At 50.2% G+C, this 26,336-nt stretch overlaps 2 protein-coding genes and 1 long non-coding RNA gene across 3 annotated transcripts in view; 1 reads left to right on the top strand and 2 right to left on the bottom strand.

Annotated features, from left to right (window-relative positions):
• Positions 1-11,501, bottom strand: part of GFOD2 (glucose-fructose oxidoreductase domain containing 2) — a 30,215-nt gene extending 18,714 nt beyond the window's left edge. Inside the window, exon 1 of the mRNA XM_045819172.1 lies at positions 11,321-11,501. The gene's annotated coding sequence lies outside the window, so the exon portion shown is untranslated. The remainder of the gene's footprint in view (positions 1-11,320) is intronic.
• LOC123806156 lies at positions 10,688-11,313 on the top strand. The gene is made up of 3 exons (XR_006783430.1): positions 10,688-10,763; positions 10,917-11,000; positions 11,107-11,313. It is a non-coding gene; the product is annotated as an uncharacterized LOC123806156 (long non-coding RNA).
• A 2,886-nt stretch (positions 11,502-14,387) lies between the features above and the next one.
• RANBP10 (RAN binding protein 10) overlaps positions 14,388-26,336 on the bottom strand; it is a 61,184-nt gene continuing 49,235 nt past the window's right edge. Inside the window, exons 6-14 of the mRNA XM_045818437.1 lie at positions 25,672-25,856; positions 22,681-22,793; positions 21,175-21,283; positions 20,916-21,064; positions 20,515-20,722; positions 19,436-19,557; positions 18,800-18,945; positions 18,379-18,490; positions 14,388-17,927 (exon numbers count right to left, since the gene is read on the bottom strand). Of these exons, the coding sequence (XP_045674393.1) occupies positions 17,797-17,927; positions 18,379-18,490; positions 18,800-18,945; positions 19,436-19,557; positions 20,515-20,722; positions 20,916-21,064; positions 21,175-21,283; positions 22,681-22,793; positions 25,672-25,856 (1,275 nt within the window). The 3' untranslated portion in view covers positions 14,388-17,796. The remainder of the gene's footprint in view (positions 17,928-18,378; positions 18,491-18,799; positions 18,946-19,435; positions 19,558-20,514; positions 20,723-20,915; positions 21,065-21,174; positions 21,284-22,680; positions 22,794-25,671; positions 25,857-26,336) is intronic.

Genomic DNA, 26,336 nt, shown 5'->3' with positions numbered 1-26,336 from the left:
GTTGGGGGTGTGCCAGAGGCAACCACATATCGATGTTTCTCTCCCTCTCTTTCTCCCTCCCTTCCCCTCTCTCTAAAAAGAAATAAAATTTGAAAAAAAAAAAAAGGAAAAACGTCTGAAGTTCAGAGATTTAGAAAACCTGATATCAAATACTGAAAAGGACATGAGGCAATTGTTCAGTGTTGGTGAAAATGAAAAACGGTACAGCCACTCTGGGAAACAGTTTGTCATCTTACAAAGTTAAATATATACTTCATACAGTTTAGTAATCCCACTTTTAGGTATTTACCAAGAAAAATGAAAACTTATGCTCACACAAAAAACCTGTATGTGAATGTCTCCTGTTTAATGTTGGTTTATTCACAACTGCCAGAACTTGGAACCAACACAAATGTCCTTGGGCGGGTGAGTGGGTAAACAAACAGCAGTAGTGTACATCAGCGCGATGGACTACTTACTCAGCAATAAAAAAAGAACAAACCTCAAGTGCACGCAATGTCACGGGTGATTCTCAAATGCATTATGCTAATTAAAAGATGCCCGGCTTTTAGGCTTCATACTGCGTGATTCCACTTACATGACATAATGAAAAAAGCAAACTACAGGGACAGAAAATAGATCAGTGGTTGCCAAGGGTGGGGAATAGGGGCAGGATTTGACTGCAAGGGGCCATAAGGGAATTCGGGGTGTGTATGTGAGGAAACTGTTTTATATCTCTTTTTTGAAGCAAGGAGAATATTTTAATTTTTATTGAATTTATTGGGGTGACATCAGTTAATAAAATTATATAGGTTTCAGTTATACAATTCTGTAACACATCATCTGAATGTTGTATTGTGTGTTCATCACCCCAAGTCAGGTCTCCTTCCATCACTATTTATCGCCCCCTTTACTCTCTTCTACCTCCCCTCACCCCCAAAACTGTTCTATATCTTGACTATGGTGTTGGTTACATGATTATACACTTTTGCCAAATCTCACAGAACTGTACATTAAAAAGGGTGTAAGGTTTACTGCTATGTAAATTATATTTCAGTGAATATGACTCCCTCAAAAAATGATACTGAAGTTCTAAACGTAAGTGACTGGGAAGCCGTAGTGTCATTAAGAGAAACCGGGAACCTGAAGGCCTGACGAAGCTGTGCGTGGAAGCTGGGGTCTGTGGACTCTTTCTTCCCACGCTGGCTGAATCACCACCTCGCCCCCTCTGTATGTCTCGTGTGCGGAGCCACAGCTGCTGCAAAACCACAAGACCAGACCCACTCCCTAGCCCAGGGGTGGGCCGAATCCCATCTGACACCTGCTCTGTAGATCAGGTTTTACAAGGAACACAGTCACCCCAGTCCTTTATCCATGGTTGCTTTTGTGCTACAACCGCACAAGGGTGCAACAGGCACTCACAACCCACAAGCCTAAAATACCTGCCATGTGGCCCCTTGCAGAAGAGGTCTGCTGACCTCTTCTATCCCACGGGGATATAAGGCCAGGAGCTCCAAGTGACAAGAGTATAGTCATGAAGGTAGCCCCAGGATTCTGACAAAAAGAACACGCTCCTTCACTGTGGGTGAAGAACCTGGGCATTCTGGAGTGAGCTCATACCTTCAAAGAGGTCGCTCGTTCACTAGGCAGCTGGAGCAGGGGCCACACCCTGAGCAGACGGTGCCTATGAATCCTTCCTTTCCTATCAACGATCCCTTTACAGTGCTGGGGGTTGCAATGTGCAGCTTACAATCATTTAGAACTCAGACAGCCACATCTTCCTGACACACAGGATTTTTCACAGGTCCTACTAAATAATCTGTATGTAGACGGTTAGATTTTTAAAAAAATTTAATTGTGGTTAAATACACAACATAAAATTTACCATCTTGCACATTTATTTTTTTTAATCCTCACCTGAGGATATGTTCACTGACCCTAGAGAGCGAGCAAGGGAGGGAGGGAGGCAGGTTTTTTCAGGTGTCATTACTTGTTTGGGGACTGTGTGTTCCCGATCCTATTAAAAACGTCAAGATCTCCAGAAGCTTAGAGATGGATGGAGCTGGAGGTTGCAGCCAAACTATTAAAAAATGTATCTATAATAGCCCTGGTTGGTAAGGCTCAGTGGATTGAGCCCTGGCCTACGGAGGGTCACCGGTTTGATTCCCAGTCGGGGCACATGCCTGGGTTGCGGGCCAGGTCCCCAGCTGGGGTGCGCGGGAGGCAACTGCACATCGATGTTTCTCTCCCTCTGGCCCTCCCTCCCTTCCTCTCTCTCTAAAAATAAATAAAATATTTTAAAAATAAATGTATCTGTAATAATTTGCCTTGTAACTATCCTTTTTTAAAATTACAAATCATGCTTTCTATTTTTCAGTGCCAGGCTTCAAAAAGAGCCATTAAGGGATTTCTACAGACAAAACTACTGCCCTGTAATACTATCCTTTACCCTGCAAGCCACACAGATGCAGCTGATTGATTTTTCAGGCAAAGCATTCAATAAATTCAATAGGGAAACACTCTTTTTTAAAATATGGTGTTGTTCCTGGTGGGTGTGGCACAGTTGGTTGGGTGTCATCCTGAAAACCAAAAGGCCACTGGTTCAATTTTTGGTCAGGGCACATGCCTGGGTTGCAGGTTTGGTCCTCAGTCAGAGTGTGTAAGGAAGGCAGCCCATCGATGTTTCTCTCTCACAACGTTTCCCTCCCTCTCCTCCCTCCCTTCCCCTCACTCTAAATTTAAAAACTTTTAAAAAATTATATATATAGCCCTGGCTGGCGTAGCTCAGCGGATTGAGCTTGGGCTGCAAACCAAAGTGTCACAGGTTCGATTCCCAGCCAGGGTACATGCCTGGGTTGCAGGCCATGACCCCCAGCAACCGCACATTGATGTTTGTCTCTCTATCTCCCTCCCTTCCCTCTCTAAAAATAAATAAATAAAATCTAAAAAAAATCTTATAAAAAATTATATATATAAAGAAATGGCCCTGGCTGATGTGGCTCAGTGGTTGAGTGCTAGCCTGAGAATCAAAGGGTTGCCGGTTCAATTCCCAGTCAGGGCACATGCCTGGGTTGCAGGCCAGGTCTCCAGTGGGGGTGTGCCAGAGGCAACCACACACTGATGTTTCTCTCCTTCTCTTCCCCTCTCTAGAAATATAAATAAATAAAATCTTTAGAAAAATTTCACACCTTGTTCTTGTATAGTTAGTTAATAAGCCAACACATACACACTGAACTCATCAAAACTATATATAATTCAGTAGTGTCTTAGAGTATGTTCACAAATTGAATAGAAATTATTTATATCGCTAATCTAACGGTTTAATGGTTCAGGAAAGAAAATAAGCATCATATGATTAACAGAATGGCTCTGCCTGCCCTTGGGATTAGGAAAATGAGCGGCTGCTCGCAGCCTTAAACTACAACTCAAACTGCTAAGCAGGTGCCTTCACTCGGAATTGTCTTTCCAATGGCCACCCCTCCCCCACAGGACAGGACTCACGCTTATCAGTTAGCTCAGTCCCCCTGCAGTCAAGTTTCCTCCCTCCTGACAGAGAAGTGGCTGTGTGGCCAGCCTTGCAGGAGGGACCACAGTGACTCAGCGCCTGGGGGCTACGTTCAGTCAAATGCCAACGCACAATGATGAAGCGAAGCCGAGTGATCGTGATTCAAACCTGACCAGTTCACAAGGAAACACTCTGGCTGCAGTGAAGCCTTTCTGCCCCCACTACCAGTCCATCACCGCACCCAACAAGTGGACACTGTAATGCCCCTTGAATGCACCCACTGCTCTGGTTCCCGGAACACCCACGGTTCTCCTGCTCCTAACCATTTCCTTCCCCAACCTTTAAATGTCCCCAGGACACATGCCTGATTCCTTGATGGGCTCACAAAGCATCTCCCCTGCGTGGGTTGGACCCGCCTTAGCACTTGTGCCTTCAATTGGCTCAGCATGCTACCAAATCTAACTCCCTCAGTCCTGCTTTGAGATGCTGGTCCAAGCTGTTTGCTCTGCCTGGAAGAATATTTCCTCTCCCTTCCTCAGGCTAACTCCTTCTCAGGAGATCTGCTAGGTCTCCATTTCTTCAGAGAGGCCGTGCCTGGGCTGGGTTACGTTCTCACGGTTCCCGAGCAGCCTGGGCTCTGGCTTTCACGCACTTCATTGCAATCACCTGTTTAGTTTCTGTCTAGGACCTTGCCGGTTCCACGAACCTGTTGGGGAAACAATCAGGAATGCCCTCCATGTGGCCTTCGACACCAATCATGTTCCAAGAATTAATTAGGAAGGTGTGTCTCATTGTCCCCCAGCCCTCCTTGTGGCCCTCCAACATCTACAACGGAGCCAGAGTGGCAGACAGGCCATCAGTGCCTGCAGAGCTGGACCCAAACAGGAGAGCTGACCACGCCACGTGACCAGGGCCTGAGCAGGAGCCGGGAGAAAGTGCACGGCCTGAGCCTGGAACTGCAGGTTCACGGCCGCGCGACTACCTGCAGTACAGTCACAGCTCCTCACCATCCAGTTTGTTCTTGGAGCCCGAAACAGCGACATGAGTGCTTCCAGCAGGACTGTTTTTGGATAGATTTGAAAGCGTTTCCCTATCTGCATTTATGTTCCCAAGGAAGAATAAAGCCAAACTAAAGCTCAAACAGGTATTGAGCTTTACACATTAGGTATGACACATGCTTTGGTCTCTGGGTTTCTATGGAGAAGGTTTAGTTTTCCTATGACTCGTTTAAGCGCCTACACTGCCTCAATGACATGCTCACCGACTGCTGCCTTCTCATTGACAGCAAAGCACTAACAGGACAAAGGAGAACAATACTATTCCTCCAGGCCCCCACGCTGACATATGGGATAAAACTGCTGGGCAGCCACCACAGAGGGAGAGCGCACACCCAGCCCTGGCCAAAGACACCAGTTCCCCCTCCCCCGGCCCACACCCACACAGTGTCCTAGGAGGGACACTAATGAAAGACCTAATGGCCTGTCCAATGAGGCGTAACTACCCAATGTACAAAAGGGTCAGCTAAACCAAGTCATAAAGAAGTAAATTAAACACCCACAGAAGTATCTGGATCACTATTAGGTCTAAAAGTTAGCTTTAGGCCCCGCTTGGTGTGGCTCAGTGGACTGGGCATTGTCCTGTAAACAGAAAGGTTCGATTCCCCACGGGGGCACACGCCTGGGTTGTGGGCCAGGTTCCCGGCTGGGGGAGTACGAGAAGCAACCCAAACATTGAGGTTTTTCCCAAACATCAATGTTTCTCTCCCCCTCTTCCCCTCTAAATATGAGTAAATAAAATCATTAAAGAAAAAAAATAAGCCCTGGCTGGCGTAGCTCAGTGGATTGAGCGCGGGCTGGGAACCAAAGTGTCCCAGGTTCAATTCCCAGCCAGGGTACATGCCTGGGTTGCAGGCCATAACCCCCAGCAACCGCACATTGATGTTTGTCTCTCTATCTCCCTCCCTTCCCTCTCTAAAAATAAATAAATAAAATCTAAAAAAAAAGAATAAAAATAAAAGTTAGCTTCAGCTGTTGATTACAGTAGGAAAAAGTACTCATCTACCAGCTATATTAATTCTTTATTGTTTCTGAAAATCTGACCTGACAACAATCAGATTACTTTTTCTGAGATTACTTTAACAGTGAGTTCCAGACTGACATTCACCCGAAAATTCCATCCTCAGCCCTACTTTCTCCCAGAGCAATTTCATCTAACTCTTCAGCTTCACTATGACCTCCCTGCAAAGATTCTTAACTTCCCATTTCCAGCCTTGACAATGCTCTGGATCTAGTTCTATACTCCGGAAATCCCACCCAAGTGACTTACCAACTTCTCCCAACCCAAATTCACCTTTCCTCTCAAACTCGAACCCCCTCCTGTGCTCCCCACCCCTCCTTCCCTAACGACACAATATCCAGGCATCAGAGTCCTTTCCTCATTCATTCTCCAGCATCTTTAAAGCCCCACAATGAACTCGGCATTATGCCAGGAGCTGAGCACACAGCAGTTATCAGACAGGCCAGGTCCCTGCAGGTTAGTTTCCATTTCTTGCTACACTCATAGCTAAATACCAAGGTCTGATTTAACACAGGGACCTAATGAGTGTTCAAAGGTCTTTGTCTGTGGCAACCAAGTGAAAGAAAAAAAAAAAAAGACTGTCTTTGCACACTTGGCCATGATGCTTGTGAAACAGTCAGCCCTAGAGAGAGGTGTATTATTTATTTTGGTTTTACCTGTGGTCCCAGAGAATGAGATTTCAATTATAGTAATAAAATTTTTCAATATGCAAACTTAATTTACTGAAGTTTTCTTAGTGTTTTCCACGTTCTATACGGACACAAGTATTCTGATCCTGTGAAAACTCCTATTTCTATGGCAACAAGAGACACTTGAGAGAATCACCGATCTGCCTGCCTTCTCTAGCGTAGGACATTTTTTAAAAACATTTTATTTATTTATTTTTAGAGAGAAGGGAAAGGAGGGGAGAAAGAGGGGGAGAAACAGATGTGTGAGAGATACATTTACTGGTCACCTCTCGCAAGCCCCCAGCTGGGGGCTTGGCCCGTGACCCAGACATGTACCCTGATGGGAATTGAACCGGCAACCGTTTGGTTCACAGGCCAGTGCTCAATCCACTGAGCCACACCAGCCAGGGCAAATGTAGGACATTCTTAGGGCACCTCAGAGCACGGCAATGCTGACCACTGTTCTACTTGGATGCAGAAAACTGCTGACCAACTAGCCCATGACCATGCTCAACTGTAATTTAACAATCTTCTGACTGTTAAATGTGAGATGTAAAATAATCAATCTAAGCTCAGGACAGTCTGCCACATTAGCCCCTTTTTTCTTTTTGGTTAGCGTGTAATGAAGGAGGCTGTTTATAAAATACAATATGCATATGGGATATACCTACCTGGAAATAGCAATTCATTTCAGTATTTTAGAACTTCCTAATTACTGTTTAAATGATGCACAATGTCTTGTCTTACTACTGAGACTCTAAGCTCCTTCACGATCAAGACTGGGTTATATATGGTATTAAGGAGAAAACAGCCTGACTAGTGTGGCTCAGCGGGTTGGGCGTCATACCTCAAAGGTAAAGGTTGCTAGTTTGATTTCTGGTCAGGGCACATGCCTGGGTTGCAGGTCCGGTGCCCAGATGGGGCGTGTGCGAGAGGCAAGCGACTGATGTTTCTCTCCCTTTCTCCCTCCCCTCCCATGTTTCTAAAAAATAAGCAAATACAATCTTAAAAAAAAAAAAAAAGGAAAAAACAGTTCCCTGAAACTTAAAACTTCAAAATATTTTGGTAACACTCTTAGAATGATTTGGGAATTACTCAAAGGCACTTAAATGTTCTTTGCACAACAATATTGGTATGTCAGGGATATTAAGCACTGAAGTAACGAGAAACAAAGATAATATAATCGAAAGAATAACCAGGAGCAAGCCCAGGGATGCGGAAACCTAAACAGCCATTTAAACACAATGATTTACTTTTAAAAATAACATCAGATAAGAAGTACTGTGTTGAATCGTTTCTCCCATTGCTCCAAAGTACAAGTTATGTCCCTTTAGGTCCTGGCACAAGAATGTGAATTCAAAAGGCTGAAAAGTAACAGGAGGTGTAGCTGATCTCTCTACCATCCCCCAACTCCTGGGCAATCGGAGGATGTCTGGCATGACAAACACGCCATCTCACATGCTCCCAGAGCCGCCCCCAGAGAGTTTCCTCCGAGACAAAAGCCATTTCCTAGAGAGAACCACCACTGGGTTGCAGAAACCATTAACCACATGAAACTTCCTATAATATGCCTTGGGACACTGTCCTACAAAACCACCTGACAAGCTCCCAAGAGACCATAAGGGTGGAAACTATCCATCAACAGGCACCAAAGAAATATCAATTTTAAAAAGCAGCACAAGATCTGTATGTCACCTTCCAATTATACACATTTAAATTCATTGCCTAGGTAACCATACTACCTTTTGGTTCACTGACACCTGAGGCAGGAAGAGATGTTACTGCTGCCCAGACCCTGCCATTGTTCCCCCAACCTCTCACTTTTAACACAGTCAACAAAGCCAGGAGGGGTGAAGGCCAGCATAGAGAAAACAAGTTCAATGTCATCCTTTACACAAGCACAAAGACACTTCGGGGGGTGGGGGATTGATTGTCTCAAAATGGGAAATATACTTCAAAAAAATTATTTTTGTCCTGGCTAGCATGGCTCAGTGGATTGAGTGCCAGCCTGGGAACCAAAGGGTCACCGGTTCCATTCCCGGTCAGGGCACATGCCTGTATTGCATGCTAGGTCCCCAGTAGGGGTGCCTGAGAGGCAACCAATCAATGTATCTCTCACACATTGATGCTTCTCTTCCTCCCTCCCCCTCTCTAAAAGTAAATTGAAACAATCTTAAAAAATAAATAAGTAAAAAATAATGTCCCATTACTATACTGTACATGAATTCTCAAAAAGAGCAAAATCTCCATTTTTTATCCCCTAGATGATGTCCCATTCCAGTGGTGGATTTTTTCCAGAACTGGACCTTCCATAAATACGCGTGAGTGACGTCAGACATCAGAAAGGCTCTTCTAAGGTCTCCATTGTTTGGGTCCTCTATTTTCTGAACACTGATGTCTGTATTACAACTTCTTCCATCAGATAGCACTGCATTTCCACTTAACTTTTCCTCTTACTGTGTAACTAGAAAATCAGTTCAGTGAAAGTAAATCCTGTTAGCATTACTGGTTTATCGCGTACCTTGGCCTATTAAATACTGTTGATTACTTTATTATAGGCCAGATTTGATAACTGTCCTCAGCTGCCCCAGAAAATAGAGTAGATGTTAAGTAATTATTTGTCAAAGGTTTCACTGCCATAGAAATGAGGAAACACTTAGAGTGTCTCTAAGTCCATCTTTCTCCTCTGAAAACTAATGTCTTTATGATTATTGAAGCTCAAAAAATGCACACAAATCCATGGGGCACACTCACTACATTTAAGCAGTATCTTCTCCAAATGCTCATTCAGTAATGTATCTCCCCTGGCTGGTGTGGCTCAGCAGATTGGACGCCAGCCTGCAAACCCAGAGGTCACCAGTTCAATTCCCAATCAGATGCCTGGGTTGCAGGCCAGGTCCCCGCTTGGGGGCATGTGAGGGGCAACTGATCAGCATATCTCTTGCACATTGAGGTTTTTCTCCCTCTTTCTTCCTGCCTTTCCCTCTCTCTAAAAATAGATAAAATCTTAAAAAAAACACCCCTGCACATACATTCAAAGCATGCTCCCACATCTCATCCAGCTCTGCAGATGGTAATTGATTGCTCCCTGTCAATCTTACCTTGATTGTGGCCTATTCATTTGTCTTCTTTCTGGGCTAGTGATAAATTAATGAGGACTTCTACACAGAATACAATGACTTTCATGAAACTTTTCTGACAGGATTTGGTTAGCAGTATGAATTTCAGCCACAGATTACATACCCTTCTGATAATACCCCATATTTCTCTTGATGCAAGAAAAGTCAATAGAATGCATAGCTGTGCAATGTTAATAACTATACTGGATACCTGAAACTAATGTAATATTGCATAGTTACTATATTTTAATTAAAATAGATTCACAGCCACAATATAGACCATATTCACAGGCCATAACAATAGTTATGGTCGGGCATTGATCTGTGAACCGAAAGTGATCTTCTTTAAACTATTATGGTCTATTAACATTATCATACTTTCAATGTATTTTGTCACTCTGGGAGTGAAAAAATGCTGCAAAGTTGAATATACACTGAAGATTAGTTTTATCAAGCTAGCAATTGACTTTTTGACTAGAATCAGTGACCATCTGGTTTAAAAACCGCATATTTCTTTCCCCCATATTACAAATCTTTGTTTCTTTTTTTTTGGTGAGGTTTTTTTTCATTGCTAATCCTACTACTAGTGGGTTCTAGTATTATGACAGAAATCTTATATATGAATTTTCTGAGGAAATAAAAATAACAACTGATCAGACCCAGATTAATCATTCCACAGGAAAAGTAGGGCAACCAGGTGGTAAGAGAAAGCCTCTCACAACAGAATGTTTATCTGTAAAATGGGGACCCCACCAACAGAACTGCCTGCTGAAAAATGTCCCCCCTTGGTCCAGACTCTCTAAACTCCTAGTCCAAAGGCAGTTGTTTTTTCACACTTTTTGTAAAATGGACAGCCTTGAAACTCTTGTTCCCTGGTACAGCTTTTCAGGATGAAATGAGTTTCCTTATGAAGAATGAATCTAGCTTCCGCGAACTCGCAAACACAACCAACCCCACAGCTCTTCATATCACAATAACACATGTCTTCTTTAATAACAGTTGTTCCCTTCAAAGGAAGGGTGATACACTAAGGGCTCCTCCTCCTGAGACCTTTGTGCCCAAAGCTTACAAAGATCCTCTGGGTGGTGGCTGGCCCTGGTTCTGGACTTTCAGCGGGCACCCACTTTTTTCCAGTGTCTCGCCCTCAGCATGACACTAAGCGGGAAAAGAACATAAGCAAGATGGTTTATAAGCTGAGTTGGTCTATCCAAGCCAGCTTCAAACTTTTCCCTTCCTGTCCTGTTCTTCCGATTCGCAGTAGTTGGGGAGGGAAACTTCACATAGTCCTTCCTAAGTCCTGATCTCTCCGCCCCCTCTTCCTTCCTCACCATTCACGTCACAATAGCTCCTGGATGGAAATGCCTCACCTCACCTTTGTCTCCGCAGGTCCATCTGCTTCCTCCCTGAGCTTCAAAGGTAGGCCAGGGCCCTTGAGACATGGCCCGTGGGCTCTGGGGCTAGCAGAGCCATCCGCACCTCCTGGGGGGTCCCTTCTCCCACCTGCCACCTGAACACTCTTTCCTTAAATAAAGATTTACCCCTGCTAAAAGTCCCATCTCACTCTGAAAGGGGATGGCCCGCTACCTCACCAGCCCTTTGTCTGAAGCATCCAGACCTCACATCCTCACCCACAAAGCGTCACTGCTCACACAGGTAGGTAGGTCTACTCTGCACAGGGCGGGGGAGCCCGGTCCTGTAAAGGGATGGGGTTAGAGAAGAGGTCCCCCCAGGAGCCAAAATTTTACGACCAAACTTGCAGGTCCTACTTCTGAGGTGGGGAGGGCGAACTCCAGGGGCGACCCTCGAACTCCGCGCCGGTGCCCGCAGTTCGAACGACCGCCTCCAGCCCCGACTCTGCGTATCCCCGCCTCCGACCTCCGACGCTCGGCCGCGGTAGAGGCCCGGCCGACGCCCGCTCGAAGCCGCGCCATGCCCTCCTCCATCCTCACCCGCTGCCGCAGGCCGCCGCTCACCTGGCACGCTGGCATTGCCCGCCCCGCTCCGCACAGGAGACCTTGGGTCCGGACGGTCTCAGCGGACGCCAACCCCCAGTGAAGGAGGCGGGCAGGAATTCGCCCGCCACGGAGTCTAGCGCTCCGCTACCAGAACGCGCCGCCAGGTTTCTAAGGAACCGGGGGCTCTAGGAAGGGAGGCGGGGAGGGAGGGGGGGGCGTGGGACGGCGGGAGATCTGCGCATGCTCCCTGACGGGGGGCGTGGAAGCGCGCAAGGAGGAGCCAAGACCCGTAGTTGCGCAAGCTCGCGCGCGCGCGCGTGTGTGTTCGTTCGCTCGCTTGTTGTTTGGGTGTGTGTGTGTGTGTTCGCGCGCGCGCGCGCGTGTGTTGGGGGGTGGTTAAATAGCCTGGCTTAAGTCCCTGGTCATTCATTTCCGGTGGTGGAGGGACTGAGAGATCTGTGTGACAGCCTCGGATCCTTTCTAGTTGCATCAAGAGCAAGGTGGTTCTGCCCTAGCCAAGTAATTCAGTTGGTTGGAGCATCGCCTGGAAGCACCAAGGTTGAGGGTTTGATCCCAGGTCGTCAGGGCATATACAAGAATCAAACAATGAATGCGTCAATAAGTAGAACAACAAATCGATGTTTCTCTATCTTAAAACATACACATAACACACATAACAAAGACAGAGTGAGCAGAGATTGTAAAAACTGGTGGTTTGGGGTTGCCCAGGAATGAAGGAAGGGCTGCTGTAGGACACGCTCTATCTTTGCAGAAGAGCAGTTCTCCTGAGTCTGCTTGCCGAACTTCACTGCTTCCTAGGTGTTTAGTTGTTCCGTAGGTATTAGTACTGTTAAGGACTGCGATCTCAGTCCCCATGATTTCTTTATTGGAGCCTATACCCACCCCCACAAATAAATACCATTTTGTAATAAGACCATCTTTCATTCACCAAATCCAATACGGTAGTGACACCTGTAAACCTTAGTGTAAAAGGCTATGTTGGAATGTAGGATTAGGGGTTATTTCTGCATGGGGAGCCCTCATCCCTGTTGTCTGACTCTCCTGGTGAGTCTGAACCCCTTCTCCCTCTCGCTCAGTTAGCCCTCTTTCCAAAGCAGCCTGTAATGATAGAACATGTCAGTTGAGCTGAGGCAGTTCCCACTGAGACCAGCTGACCAGCAGGGCTGTCCCTGCTTTGGCAGCGGACAGAACTTCTCACAACTACTGCCATCTTTGTTAGCATGGGGGGCTTCCAGAGTGAGGAAAAATTGTAATCTCAAAGCTCATTTTTCTGATGGGATTTTATTCCCTATTTCTTCCCCTGGATTCTGAACAGCCAGACATAAAGGAGGCAGAATCAAAGTGTGCTTATGTTTGATCAGTTTGTCTTAGTCATTGTTCAAAATTTTACTCTACAGCAGTTTCTTAACAGTGGCACTGTTGACACTTTGGACCTAATTCTTTGTTGTGTGAACTGTTTGTGCATTAGAGTGTTTAGTGGCATTCCTAAATGCTACCCACTAGGTATCACCCTATCCCAGCTGTGACTAAAAAAATAACTCCTTTGCCCTGGCTGGTGTGGCTCAGTGGGTTGAGTGTCAGCCTGGAAAACAGGGGGGCACTGGTTCAATTCCCAGTTGGGGCACATGCCTGGGTCTCCAGTTGGGGGAGCAGGAGAGGAGAGGCAACCACACATTGACCTTTCCCTCCCTCTCTTCCCCTCTCTAGGAATAAATAAAATCTATTTTCAAAAAGAAAAAGAACTGCAGACATTGCCAATGTCTCCTTGGGGGCAAAATTGGTCCAGGTTGGGAAACTAGTCTAGAGGGAAATCACTCCAGCTTTCCTTATGGAATCAAGGACATTTGTGCCTATCTAGTACTCCACTCTTCCCTCTATACTAGCTTTTCCCTGACAGTTCTGTAGAGTCTAGTTCTGTAAAATGCTTGAGTGGAGCATTCTATTAGTAAGTCTGGAAGGGCTGGGTTCAGCTGCACATCTTTACATAGGATTTTTAGAGCTTTTAATTAGCTGATGATGTTCCCTGTGACCATCCATGACAGTTTCCTTATATACTGGACCAAGGAACCCTTTTCCAGTTCCAGGAACGATGTCTCTCTGATACGTGGATCCACTTGCCCTCCAGCAAACCTCACCCACTTGTGACTTTTAGCTGCCACCTGTTCCCTTCTGTTCCATATACTCTTACCCATCCCTTCGCCCCAATCAAAACCTACATTTGCCTTGTCTCGTGCTCACCCCATCTCCCTTACATCTAATTGCTCATCATGTTGTGCTCAACACCTCCTAAATATTTCCCAAACCTGTTCTCTTGTGTCTGGCCTGCTGCAGTAGCCTCATAGTTGATTTCTTTCTGTTTCCAGTTCCGCCTGCAGGTGGACAGCAGCATTAAGCTACTGCATCCCTCTGTTGCATCAAACCCTTATACTGTGGGGGCAGGGGAGGCAGGATGAGGCAAGAGCAGGCCAGTCATCCCAAGGAGCATCCTCATGGAGGCAGGGCAATCACCTGTCCTGCATCCCTATGGGCCAAACACTCCCCTATGCATGCTAGAATCTTCTACCACCACGGGGTAAAAGAATGGACCACATTTTAAGGATGAAAAAACTGAAACAGAGGCAGGTTACTTTTCCAGGGTTACCCCATTAGTAAACAGAACAAGGATTTTGAACACGAGGTCTTTCTCCTCAGACTGACAGGAAGGTAACCTCAGTACCCCCTCAGAAAAGCTCTTTTTTACTGTCTATTGTTTGCGGGGGGAACGTTATTGGCAATGTTTTAAAATCTTATTTTGTGGGTAGGAGGTCCTGTGGCCCAACTTTTTGAAGGTGAATTTGCTTTTTCTTTGACTCAGATAAGTTGTTTTTGAGGGAGAGAATTGAAGCTTAAGTACCTATCCTCTTTAGGGTGCTGAAAACACCCAAAGTCTTTACAGACCTTGGGGCACCAGGGGCCCAGACACTCGTGAGTTGGGCTGAGAAGAGGCAGAACCCCCTGGGACACTGCACGACGCCCCGAGGGTGCTGGCCCAATGAGACCAAAACAGAGACCAGGTACTCGTGACTCCTCATGATGCGTATTTTAATAAAAATAATTCTGTCAAAATACAACAGGAGTTTTTCATCTCTCAAGTACAATTTAATAGGATGTTTTGTGTTAGAATTCTCTCTAAACCCTCCCACACCCACGAGTTTCATGCTAATGCCAAGTATCGACTTGCGAGGACAAAGGCAGAACCAGTGTGCACAATGCGGAGGATGTCTGTGTCGGCTGTAGTCACTAATGGAGGAAAACCCGATGCAGGAAGGTGGCGCCTCAGGCAGCCAGAGTCCACCATCTGGCTGCGGGTCCGAGTGCACGGGACTGGTGGCCGCGTGGGGCCCCGCTGCCCAGCTGCCACACCGTGTGCATACCTGAGTTGTGAGCAACCGTGGGAACGTTCGGCTCTGACAGTTCTCTGCCCCATCTTCTTTGTGCTTGCGTAAGGGGGAGGAAGGTGCTGAGTGGACGAGCAGGCCCGCTTCTCCATCTCTCGGTGCCCCCTTTGAAGGCCTGCATCCAGGCACAGACCCACATAGGTGAAGATCGGGGGTTCTGCCTTTCTTTGTGTGATCTGCCGGTTTCCTTCCCCTCTGGAAGGAGCAGTCGTTTGGTGGCACAGAGGAAAAGATAAGGACAGCGGCTTCCCCAGAGCTGGACAACCCATCAGGGCTAACTCTTCCTCCTGACCCTTTGGGTCGAGTCCAGTTTTTCACCGGGTCTCCTCCCAGGTGCTTTCCCCACTCCTGGCTCCTGGGAGCAGGCTGGTAAAACTGGGTGTGCATAAGGGGCCCCTCGGGCTGGCAGGCAGGCCTGAACTATCAGCAAGACAGTGGGCTCAAGCAGCTTGGTTGTGGTCCTCTCCACGGCTTGTGGGGCAAAGGCTTATGTCCCAAAGGTAAGCTGTCCAGCTGGGACAGAATGCCCCTCTGGAGAGGAACAGAGTAAACAACTTGGACTCAGCTGAAACAGTGAGATAAGGCACAGAAAATGGGGAGATGGTCATGGGTACTGAGTGCAAGCCAGGCAGACACCCAATCCCAAGCAGCACATAGCTGTCCCGAGCCCTCCTGGACCCTCTCTCAGATGCTCCACACCCCAAGCCCAGGCACCTATCCCCATCCCTGACACACCCCTGAAAGTACCAGCTGCTCAGACCCTGCTGGAGGCCTTCCTCACACTGCGAGCCTAACCCCTAACCTGCCATTCAGCTTTCAGGCTAAACTGCGTTGCCTAACCACAGGGATGAGGTTAGTCCCAGCTCTGGCGCCAATCTGCTGTGTGACTTTGGCCAAGTCACTTAACCTCCTGGACCTGTTTCCTTATCTATAAGAGAGAGAACTGGTGGAGCAGATGTTCTCTGAACCCTTTCCAGCTGCAAATGCCTCTGATTTTAATTCCCAACCTGCTTGGCTCCGACCCTTTTAACGGACTGGTATTTCCAACCTCTGGGTTTGGGGGCTAGGCATCCTCAGCCCCGCACAACATGCGTTTTGTTTGCAGACAGGACAACTCCCCTGATGGGCCATGGTCTGTGGGCTGTCAGCTGCCTTGGTGGGGACCAAGAAAACACAGCAATGTCTAGGATCAGGTCCCAAGGCAAAATTCTGAGACAGCCCAGAGCCAGGTCCTTGACGCATCCACCACTAGCAGCTGGTCCAACTCAATCATTTCCCTCACTGGCCAGCTGTGGGCTCAGCAAGGCCTGGTGGGCACTGAGCATCTCGGGCCATCCCACCCTTTCCTGTGTCCACTGACAGAGAGCAGAAGCGTGCCCAGGCGAGATCCAGGCAGGGAATGGAAATGCAGCTTCTGACCTCGCCCATGTGCAGGGGCTGCGTGTGTGCTCCCCGCACCATCAAACAGGTGGGGACATCGCAGGCCCCGCTGGTGCTCCTCCGAGGAGACCTCCTCCCCTTCCTCTTCCCGGCTGTCAGTCCTCACCACAGATGGCCCACCCATGTCCTGGGAGCCAGCTTAGCCCTTCCTTTCCTGATTCCCTGATGGCAGTACCAGGACTGTTTTTGACCCACCAGCCATAAGGGTCCATCTGACAGGGCTGGTGGGACGCTGTAAAGCCTATGAGGTTCCTTCCTCCAGCCAGCAAATACTCAGAACAGTCTGTCCTAAGAGTGGCTGGGGCCAACTGCAGGGAGCTGCTTGGCACAGCTGCAGTGAGGCCTGGCCTAGGGGGTCAAAGGGGCCATCCACTCCAGCGACGGGGAGCCCAAGAATCTGCCTCCACAAGGTCCTGGCTTCTCAACAGAAAGCGTCGATTCCATCTGAGTTGTGCAGAGCCAGTGAAGATCCACGCAGGAAGAAGGCAGCCCCTGTATTCAAGGGCCTCAGTCCTAGGAATGGAGACTTCCTCCCCGCAGCCTGACACACAGCAGCTCTCAGGTCGAAGGCAGGTAGTTTCCAGGCAATCAACTTAGAGTAAATGAATTATTTGGCCATCTTAACAACAGGAGAAGGCAGGATGTTGAAAAGGAAAGAGGTGCAAGGCAGGCAGTGAAAGGCAGGGTAGAATGGTAGATAGCGTGCTGGCCAAGGACTCTCTGCTCCTCTGCTTTGCTGTGTAGCCCTGGGTCAACTCCTCTCCTTCTCTGGACCCCTGGCCCGACTGGTTTTCCGCTCAGTCCGATTCTTTGGGGCCTGGGGACTCATACCTCTTGGATGCTACAAACCAGCTCAGCCTGATCGGCCCACTGAGTGCCCCACCGCAAAGCCTCTTGGGCTGCCCTGGGCTGCAGCTGGACCTGTGGCTCAACAAAGGGAAGCCTGAAATAAATCACTTGGCTGAGGTTACAGAGATGATCCTTTTTTAATGAATTGGACTCCAATAAAAACATATGGTGTCTGGATAGCCTCACCCAAGAGGTGCTGGACTAACACTACGATAAATACTGTGTCTTTTTGTAATATATATATTTATATATATAATCTCATTTTTTTTACTTATGAAAATAATAAGCTATCACCAACTTGGATAGGCTTCATCACTAAATTAGCAGAAACCAGCTCAGCACAAACTCTCCAGAGATAAATACTGGTGGCTCAGTCATGTGGGAAAAAAATGATTAAAAAAACTCAACCCCTCCTCAAAACAAAACCCCCCTTTCAAAGTAGAAGGTGCTACATGAGAGTAACCAGCCGATATTGCGTCATAGGCCGCTGCACGTGAAGGGGGGATGGGGGGGAGAGACTGAGGTGGGGAAAAAGGAAAAAGGAAAAAGGAAAAAGGAAAGGAAAGGAAAGGAAAGGAAAGGAAAGGAAAGGAAAGGAAAGGAAAGGAAAGGAAAGGGAGGAGGCCAGGCAGGAGGAGTGGACTCTGCCCGTGGCTTCCAGGTCCCTGCGCCAGGTGCCTATGGAGGGCCAGGCTGCTCCAGCCCTGGGCCGAGGGAGGGCCAGGCGGGGCCAGCCAGCACGGTCAGCTAGTGCAAGTAGTCGTCGACTCTGGCAAAGGAGCAGGATCCCAGGCCCGCTCGGGCCATGAGCCGTAGACATTCAGTTGCCTGGCCCAGGGCGAGCATCAGCGGGGGCTGCTTTGGCAGGTTCTGAGACTCTGTGGAGGAGAGACAAGGCCTAGTCACCACTCTGCTCAGGGCTTGGGCCCGGGTCAACGCTCCCTTGGGAGCACACCGCAGAAAAGAGTGAACAAAACCTCCTGAAGGGAGTGTTCACCTGTGTCTGTGAGCATGTCCCAGCCACCAGGCCATGGCCCTGTGGCCATGCTGGAAACCCAAGGACCTTGGCCTTCTTCAGGGCAATGGGCTGCCCCGGGCCCACAGGCACAGCCTAGGGCCCATCACAGTGCAGCCAGACAACTCAGCTGGGAGAGGGAAGTCAGGATTTGGGTCCAGCCACTTGAGCCCAAGAGCCCTATGGGCCACCAGAGAGCTCCTGGCAGAGCTCACTGCCCCGATTTGGATAAACATCAGCAATTCCTCCGGAGGGAGGGGAGGGGGCCACCCAGAACTGATGGGCAAACTTCTACTTTTGTCAGACCCACTTACCTAAAATGGCGCTGTTGAGGGCAGCACACACAGGCTCCCTCTGGATGGGGTCAAGCTGCTGGCCAACTGGGCAGCTCCAGGGGTCAGAGTACGCCAGCAGGCTGAAGGCATCCTAAGGGACAGGGCGCTCTTAAAGGGACTGTGGGCACACCGCACACACACTTCCATGGCCCCACAGGACTCAGGGCTGCGTGGTGCCCAGTGAGGGTCCCACACACCCCACTGCTGGGTCAGGGACGGTTGTGCCCTCCCCAGAGCCTAGAGAGGCCGGCGCACAGCCTGGGTGTCCCATTTCCCATTGCAGACTTGACCGGAGCCCACTCTGTGCTGGTGCTGCTGTCCCAAGGGCCCTCCCAGAGCCACCCTGCCCCCATTACCAAATGGGGACCCTCTCCGTGTAAGGCGCTGACTTGCTCTGTACCTGCAGCATCTCCGTGTGGGCCAAATTCTTGCCATACTCCCTGCCCAGCTGCTCACTCAGTGCCTGCAACTCGCGGCCAAACAGGATTATCCTTTCTGTGGCAGCCTGGTTGCCCCCACAGAGCTGCCGCCGGGGATGCCCATCATCTGCACCCAGAGTCCAGCAGAGAGCACATCAGGAGGGGTGAGGAGAGAGAGGGAGGACTTGAGGGGGCCCCAAAGAGAACACGGCAAGAAGGACCCTGGGGGTGAGGGGGTGCAGCTTCTGCAGGAGGCAAGCGAGGGCTGGGAGGGGCACGGGGGCCATCCATTGCGGAGCTGCCCTTAGTCCACCTAGCACGCGCTCTTCAGGGACTCAGAAGCTTTCCCTCTTCCCACCCTGTACAGATGCACGGGGGCTCATAAGGGTGCCCACTCTCACGAACTCCTTCTAGCACAGGGGCCCCGGTGTTGGCAGCAGGCCGGGCCTTCCCACCTCAAGTACTCACTCATGACTGGCTGAGGAGGCAGCGGGCCAGATCTGGCCAAAGCCTCTCAAGCTGCCAAGACCTGCCCGTCCCAACCCCCTCCCAGGGGGCAGGGGCATCTGGACTGAGTGTTACGCCCATGGGCCACCACGCTGGGGCACAGCCCTCACCCATGCTTGACTCATCTGTCTGCAGGTCCTCATGCTTGTAGGCACCATTGACGATGCGTGTGGACATGCTCTCCAGCACACCGTTGGGGTAATGCTCCGCCTCCATCTCCATCTCACTGTCGCTGTGGAGAAGGGTTGGGTTGGGGTGGGAGTTGGCCAAGGGGACGTGGTCGGGGTGGCCTGCTGGGGCCTGCCTTCAGGCTTTAGCCCCAGGTTGCTGTGGGTAAACTGAGGGCCCCTGGGAACATGAAAGGACCGCTGGGGCTTCCTAGGCTCCAACACTTGAGGCCCTGCTGTGACAGCAGCTATCCCCGGTGGCCTGTCATTCGATTCCTACTCTTGTCCCAATGCTGCCTCTGTGACCTTCCTTTCCCTGACCCTCCTCCAAGCTGGCACACTCCTAAACATCCCCCACTCCCAGATGATTGGGGCCTGTGAGCCACAATAGGCATCTCTGGGAGTCAAAATCAGGTCAGCCCTAAGGCTCGCCTGGGAGCTGCGAAAAGTCCCCTGTAGCCTGTAGCCTGAAAACCCTGCCTGCCCCACCTGGGTGACCACAAGCTAAGCCCCAAAAAACTCCTTTAGCATAGACTTTGGGGGTTCTAAGTCCTGATCTCCTTGAAAGAGACCACATTCTCAGCCAGGCAGTGCCAGTGTCTCTGGATAAAGATAGGGCCAAGAAGCCCTGGTGGGGTACCTCCATTGGTTATAGTGTCACCCTGATATGCCAAGGTTGCAGGTTTGATCCCTGGTCAGGGCACATGCAAGAATTGACCAATGAATGCATCAATAAGTGGAACAACAAATTGATGTTTCTCTCTCCCTCCCTCTTCAACAACCCCCGCCCAAATCAACAAATTAAGGGGAAAAAAAAAAGGGCCAAGTGAAGTGGCACTTGAACCACGGGTGGGGTCAGAAGCTGGCGCCAATGCCTGGCAGGTCTGCAGCTACTACTCCAGGCACAGACCAGGGGTGGAGGTGGGGGACAAGTGCAGGATGCAACACTCAAAAGACAGGCAACAGGGGCCCCGATGGCACAGAGCAGAAGGCAAGAGGAAGCAGCAAAAGCAGGTAGGCACCTGGTCTCCTGGTTACTGGTACTGCTGTGGGGCTGGGACTTGGTGGAATCTGTTGAGTTGGACTCGGAGTAATTGACGGAGGATGGGGATGAGGAGGACGAGGAGGACGAGGAGGAGGAAGAGGAGGAGCTGGGTGCAGGGTATTTACTGTGGTTCTGCTTGCTCTTGGTGGATGCGACGCCATTGCTGCAGCTGGGACTGTCTGCACCTGTAAGCCAGGGGTCAGTCAGGAGAGGAGGGGCAACTTGCTGTCAAGTGGGGCCCTGGGAATGACGACAGCGGCCCCATTTCCCTTCCCCCAAATCCAGCAGTGAACCCTAAGCCCAGCCCAGGGCAGAGTATGCAGGTGGCCTTTCTTCTCCACACCAGTACTTCCCAGAGCCGTCTGGAGAGTGGCTGACCTGTGCTGTGCATGTGGGAACTACTGGGGCCGTGTCGGGGGCTGAGGTTGGGGGAGCCAGGATAGCTGTCCTGGGACTTGGGGCTTCGGGAGCTCAAGCTGCGGACCTCACTGTCGGTCCCATTCACCATCTCCACAAATTGTCGGCACCTGCAGAGGGAGCGGAGCGGCACTGCTCTGGGCTCGGTCCAGGCTGTATGTTCCCACCACCAGCTGACAAGGGCTGGGCTATGGGGGAGCTGGCAGGCCCCAAAACTTACTTGAGCATGAAGAGCAGGTTGGGATTGTGCTCCAGCAGCCCTGGGTAGAAGCGCTGTGTGGTCTCAATGGCCTCGCCCACACGGCCCTCTAGCACCAACTTCTGGATCTCTGCAGAGAGCAAGAACACAGCAGCAGTGAGCGAGGGGCCGCAGAACTTCCTCACAGATGCACATCCGCACAATGCCAGGCCAGAGCACAGACCGGCCGGCAGTCAGGTGGGCTGGCTGAGCCGCCCGGCTGAGATGCTCACAGAAGAGGCCGAAGAAAGAACCTGGCCGCCCAGCCCCACACAGAACCTGATTTCTGCCAAGTGTTTGGGAGTCCTCAAAGCATAAGAGGGAAAAACAGAGCAGGGACTCTCAGCCCAGAGGCCAGAGGGCAAGTTTGGAGGCATGCTCCTGTGGAGCGCAAGTCACCAGGAACCTGGGTTGGGGGAGACCCCTGGCTGTGGGAGCACAATCTGCAGGTGGGCATCCAGGCAGCTTGACAACCCTAGGGCCTCCTCTTCAGACAAATCTCTCTCCTTTCAGGCCTCACAGGTGAGTGGCAAAGGGAGCACACAGGTCTCTGGGCCCGAGCCCATATCTTGGCAATGTTCAGGGGCTGCAGCACACTCCCTGCCAGGAGAGGAGACCATCCTCCTCACACTGGCATCTCTGACACTGACACCTCTCAGGCCATCAGCAGCTTGCTCTTGCCCTGGGGCCGGGTGCGTCTTGCTGGGAGCGACTTCTGAGTCTGAGGCTGTCATTCATAGATCCCAAGTCTGGGATCCCTTTCCGTCCGTCTGTCTGGGCGCAGCTTCTCTGGGAGACACAGACACATGCGCACACACAGAGACGACAGGCTCAGAGAGACGCAGGCAGGCACACACAGACAAACACTTCCACACACGCCCATTCCCCCTCACTCCTCTCTCTTCTTCCTAACTCTTTCCTGGGTTCCGTTTCCTCTCTCCCAACACCCTCTTTCCATAAACAAGCCCCGAACACAGTACACAGGCCAGTATGAACACCAGGGAAGTTTCCTTTGGCTCCTTCCTTTGGTTGTCTGCAAAGGGCAGGACCAGAGGTGGGGAGCAGAGAGAGGTGCTGCCGCAACAGCCACTGAGCACAGCCCTTGCCCTGTCTGATGACTCAGCCCTCTCTATGACCAGGAGCAGGCAGAACTACTAACGTTGAGTAAATAGTGTGGAAGGCAGGGCACTGGTCTAACATACAAAGACACTTCTTTTCAGAAGACCATGAACATGACGCTGAGTAGAATTCAGATTTCAGAGGGGAAGGGAACAAGGAGGAGGGGAATCCAGCCATGCCAGGCCTCAGCCCATGCCGGGCCAGCAGAGCGTGCCTGGGGCTGAGCTGGGGCTCTGGGCTGGCCTTCTGGTGGTGAGGGACAGAGCTGCATGGGCTCCTGACAGGTCACCCAAGGCTGGCAGGAGCCAGAGAGCACAGTCGAGGACAGGTGAGGGAGGGAGAGAGAGGGAAGAGGAGAATCAGCCTTACTTTGTCGGTTCTTTATAGATGCTTGTTCTTCCTGAATCGGGGTTTCAGTCATTCGGGCAAAAGCTGTGGCTGTGGCACAATACCCATGATGCACCAGGTAAGATGAGACCATGCTAGAAGAAAGGAAATGCCCAAGGTGACACTCCAGAATTGCACTTTTTGGACTTACAGCATAGTCACAGGAATGTATGTTACAGCACAGGGAAAGCAGTCAATCACACTGCAATAACCATGAATGGTGTCAGGTGGGTACTTGAAATACTGGGGGGACCCCTTTGTAGAGTATACAATTATCTAACCGCTATGCTCGACACCTGAAACTATACAAAACAATACTGAATGTAAGTTGTAATTAAAAATTTTTTTTAAACAAAAAAAAAAATCCCTGCATTTCTCACTGACCACCTGAAGGAACAATATCCCTCTTAGGTTTCCCTAAATTCCTTTTAAAGTGCAACCTCCATAGAATGAGAATATAAGGGATGAAACAAAATGCAAACTTCCCCCGGTCCTTATGGAGTCAGGCCGGGCAGGGGCAGGTCCCCACGTCTGTTCTGCAGCTTGGAGGAGCAGCTGCCGTTTCTCTGGGATGTGCTGCCCACAAGTGGGCAGGCATGGTAACAAGAGCACACACAGGCACACACCATCTTCCTATGGAAGTGGTTGCCCCTGGGAACTGCACCAAGTCCAGAGATGGTCAGTAGCGTCTCTGAGGGCTTCCCGGCAAGGCAGCCTGCCAAGCGGTCTGGCAGCCGCCCAGCCAGGGAGGATGCATGCCACGTGCATACCTTCCACAGACACAGGAGCTCCTCTGTGGGCTGCCTTACGTGCTGGCAGGAGCATTCTAGCTCATAAGGCACACCTGGCCCCCAGGGATGCCGGTTCCAAAGGGGAGCTAACCCATGAACAAAGTTACTCCCCATATGCCACAATTCAGGGGCCCGGGAAGCCAAGATATCCGGCAACAACCAGGCCGACAGGAATGCTATTTTTGGGAAATAGTCCCGAGAAGCCCGAGGCCCAGTGGCCCTTTAATTTCCCCAAAAGCTGGCTGAGCAGTGGCCTGAGAGCACGTGTGCACCCACATGCAGGGCGGAAAGACAAGCCCTCATGTCTGATGTGCACGGAAGTGGGTACCTCGGCATGTGTGTGTGCCTGACAGCATTCCTGCACTTGCCAAAGCCAATGTCTGAGGGGCTATTGTGCAGAAGGCACAGAAGTTCAGCTGTGTGTCCCGCTGTGTTTTATGGGGCAAATGAAAGGATACACACAAAGTGCCCAGCACAAAGCACAGCCTCTTATTATGGAATTACGTATTTATAACAATGTTCTAAGTAACAATTCTTATAATTTATTATTATTATTATTATTATTATTATTATTATTGTTGTTACTACTACTACTACTATAAACACAAGGCAAACCTTTTTGACAACACATGGCTCAGATGTGCACAACAGACTCCACTAAGATGTATGACCCCTTTGATTAAATAATTCTCCTTTTTGAAAGGGCACCTAGAAAAAAAATCTTAAATAAGAAAAACTTGCCCTGGCTGGTGTGGCTCAGTGGACTGAGCATCAGCTTGCAGACCAAAGGGTCGCTGGTTCGATTCCCAGTCAGGGCTCATGCCTGGGTTGTGGGCCAGGTTCCCAGTATGGGGCACTCAAGAGGCAACCACACTGATGTTTCTCTGCCTTTCTTTCTCCTTCCCTTCCCCTCTCTAAAAGTAAATAAATAAATTTTTTAAAAAAAGAAAAAAGAAAAAAGTCAACACACAAAAGGATTACCTACATAAGCAAAAGGGAGGAAATAACCTGAACCTCCCACCATGGGAAGCCAGCCCAAGAGCTTATGGCAAATTTGTCTCCATAATATAGCCATTAACAATATCCGTAAAATGAACACAAGTAATATGCAGGTGCTGGCAAATACTACATATGAACACACACAGGCACACACATATAAACAAATACACCCATGTGCTGCTGATCCCAGGCCTTGTAAGTGGAGAGCACCGGTCCCTCCCCGACACAGCTGGGACAGCGCCAGCTCCCCCTCGCCCATCCCAGCAAGCCTGCTGCAGGGGCTGGCACTGTGCTGGCCCTCCCAGCACAAGCTTCTCGTCAGCTCTGGGGATTGGGAACCAGACGCAGCTGTGCTGCTCTTCTTTAGAAGGGTCTGGCCACTTCGCCCCTGCCTCAGCTCTCCCTGGGCCCTGGCTCAATTTCGATCCCTTAAGAAAGGAAAGCTACACAAAGAACCCAGGGTGCACCTAACCCAAGGGACCAGGACTAGTAGAAGCCCAGTCCTTCACTGCCTAACCTTGGGAGCCAAGCTAACAAGCTAACCCACCTCCTGGCAGAGTGGGTACTGGTCACTGCCTCACTCAGGCCTGCAACTGGTCAGTGGATGAGAGACCCAAACCTGGCCTCCCTTGGGATCCTCAGTAAGACTGGCCTGTAGGACAGTCTAGGGATTAAACAGCCAAGGGCTACTAGGCTGGTCCAAGGAAGGACTCTCTTCCTGCCACCACTGCCATGGATGTGGGGGACTTAGCTAAATGTTGACCCTGAGAGGTGACCTCAGGCCAGAATTATAGCATGACAGATACTGGCTATGGTAAAAAAAAAAAAAAGTCTAAAGAGGAAGAGACCAGGTGGCATCCTAGGACACCCTCTGCAAAATGAGCTGGGGAGGGAAACCAGCCCTGCTAGAGATATTACATAGAGAGCCACCAGACCCACTTGGGGTGGAGGGTGGGGTGGGCAAACGTTTAATTAACAGCAGACGTGGAGAACTGAGCAGGAGCCATCCATCAGATAGGAGGGGAGCAGGAGAGCAGCAGGCAGAGCCACCCTGGGAGAACTTTCCTGAAGGAATGCTACCCACTGGAGTTCATGAGTGGCTCGTGGCAGTCCAGGGGCCTGCAGAACAGTAAGGGCCCTGGGATGGGGCAGGGCTGGGTAAGGGCGGGGGCAGGGCACTCACTTCTGCAGCACTGCCTGCCACTCGCCAAGCTGGGCACTGATGGGGAAGCAGTGGACAGTGCCCTGGACCTTGGCACGCCATTCCCGCATGTAGTCCTCAATGTCAAACAGGAAGGGCTGCTGCCCAAAGTTGGCGTCCACAATCTCCCCGGGTGTCTGCAGGCCTACGGTGGGGTAGAGGTTGGCCTGAGGAGGAGAATGAAATGTCAGTCAGGCCCTGAGGGCAGTGGGGCAGCAGGCCTTGCCTCGCCTCACCTCACCTCCTCCGGTGCAGATGCAGAAAGGAAGGCACTACTGCTGCCGGCTGTTGCCCCCACTTTGAGAGAGCTGCGGCGAGGCTGGAGGAGGTGGGGCTAAGTCACATTCCGCCCACCCCCTTACCAGACACTATTGCCCAAAACTTGAGGGAAAAATGCAAAAGGAAAGCAAACTGGCCGAACATGGAATCTCCTTTCCTGCATCAGAGGCTATGGTGTCCCCGAAGCCCAAAGCCCAAGGTCCCGTTTTGGGACTTGCCCAGGGCATAAAAAGGCACGTGGGGACCCATGACCCTGCAGGTGTGCCCGTGGAGATCTGCTGCAGGGGTGGATAATGGCTCCTCTCAGGCTGATCCAGGACCAAGGATCTCTTTGCCACAAAAAGGGGTACATGAGGGGGGCAGGAAGA

Source organism: Phyllostomus hastatus, unplaced genomic scaffold (genome assembly GCF_019186645.2).
Source record: "Phyllostomus hastatus isolate PE091 unplaced genomic scaffold, TTU_PhHast_1.1 phas_scaffold_345, whole genome shotgun sequence".
In the NCBI taxonomy this organism is placed as follows: domain Eukaryota; kingdom Metazoa; phylum Chordata; class Mammalia; order Chiroptera; family Phyllostomidae; genus Phyllostomus; species Phyllostomus hastatus.
This window is presented reverse-complemented; position numbering and strand designations above follow the sequence as displayed.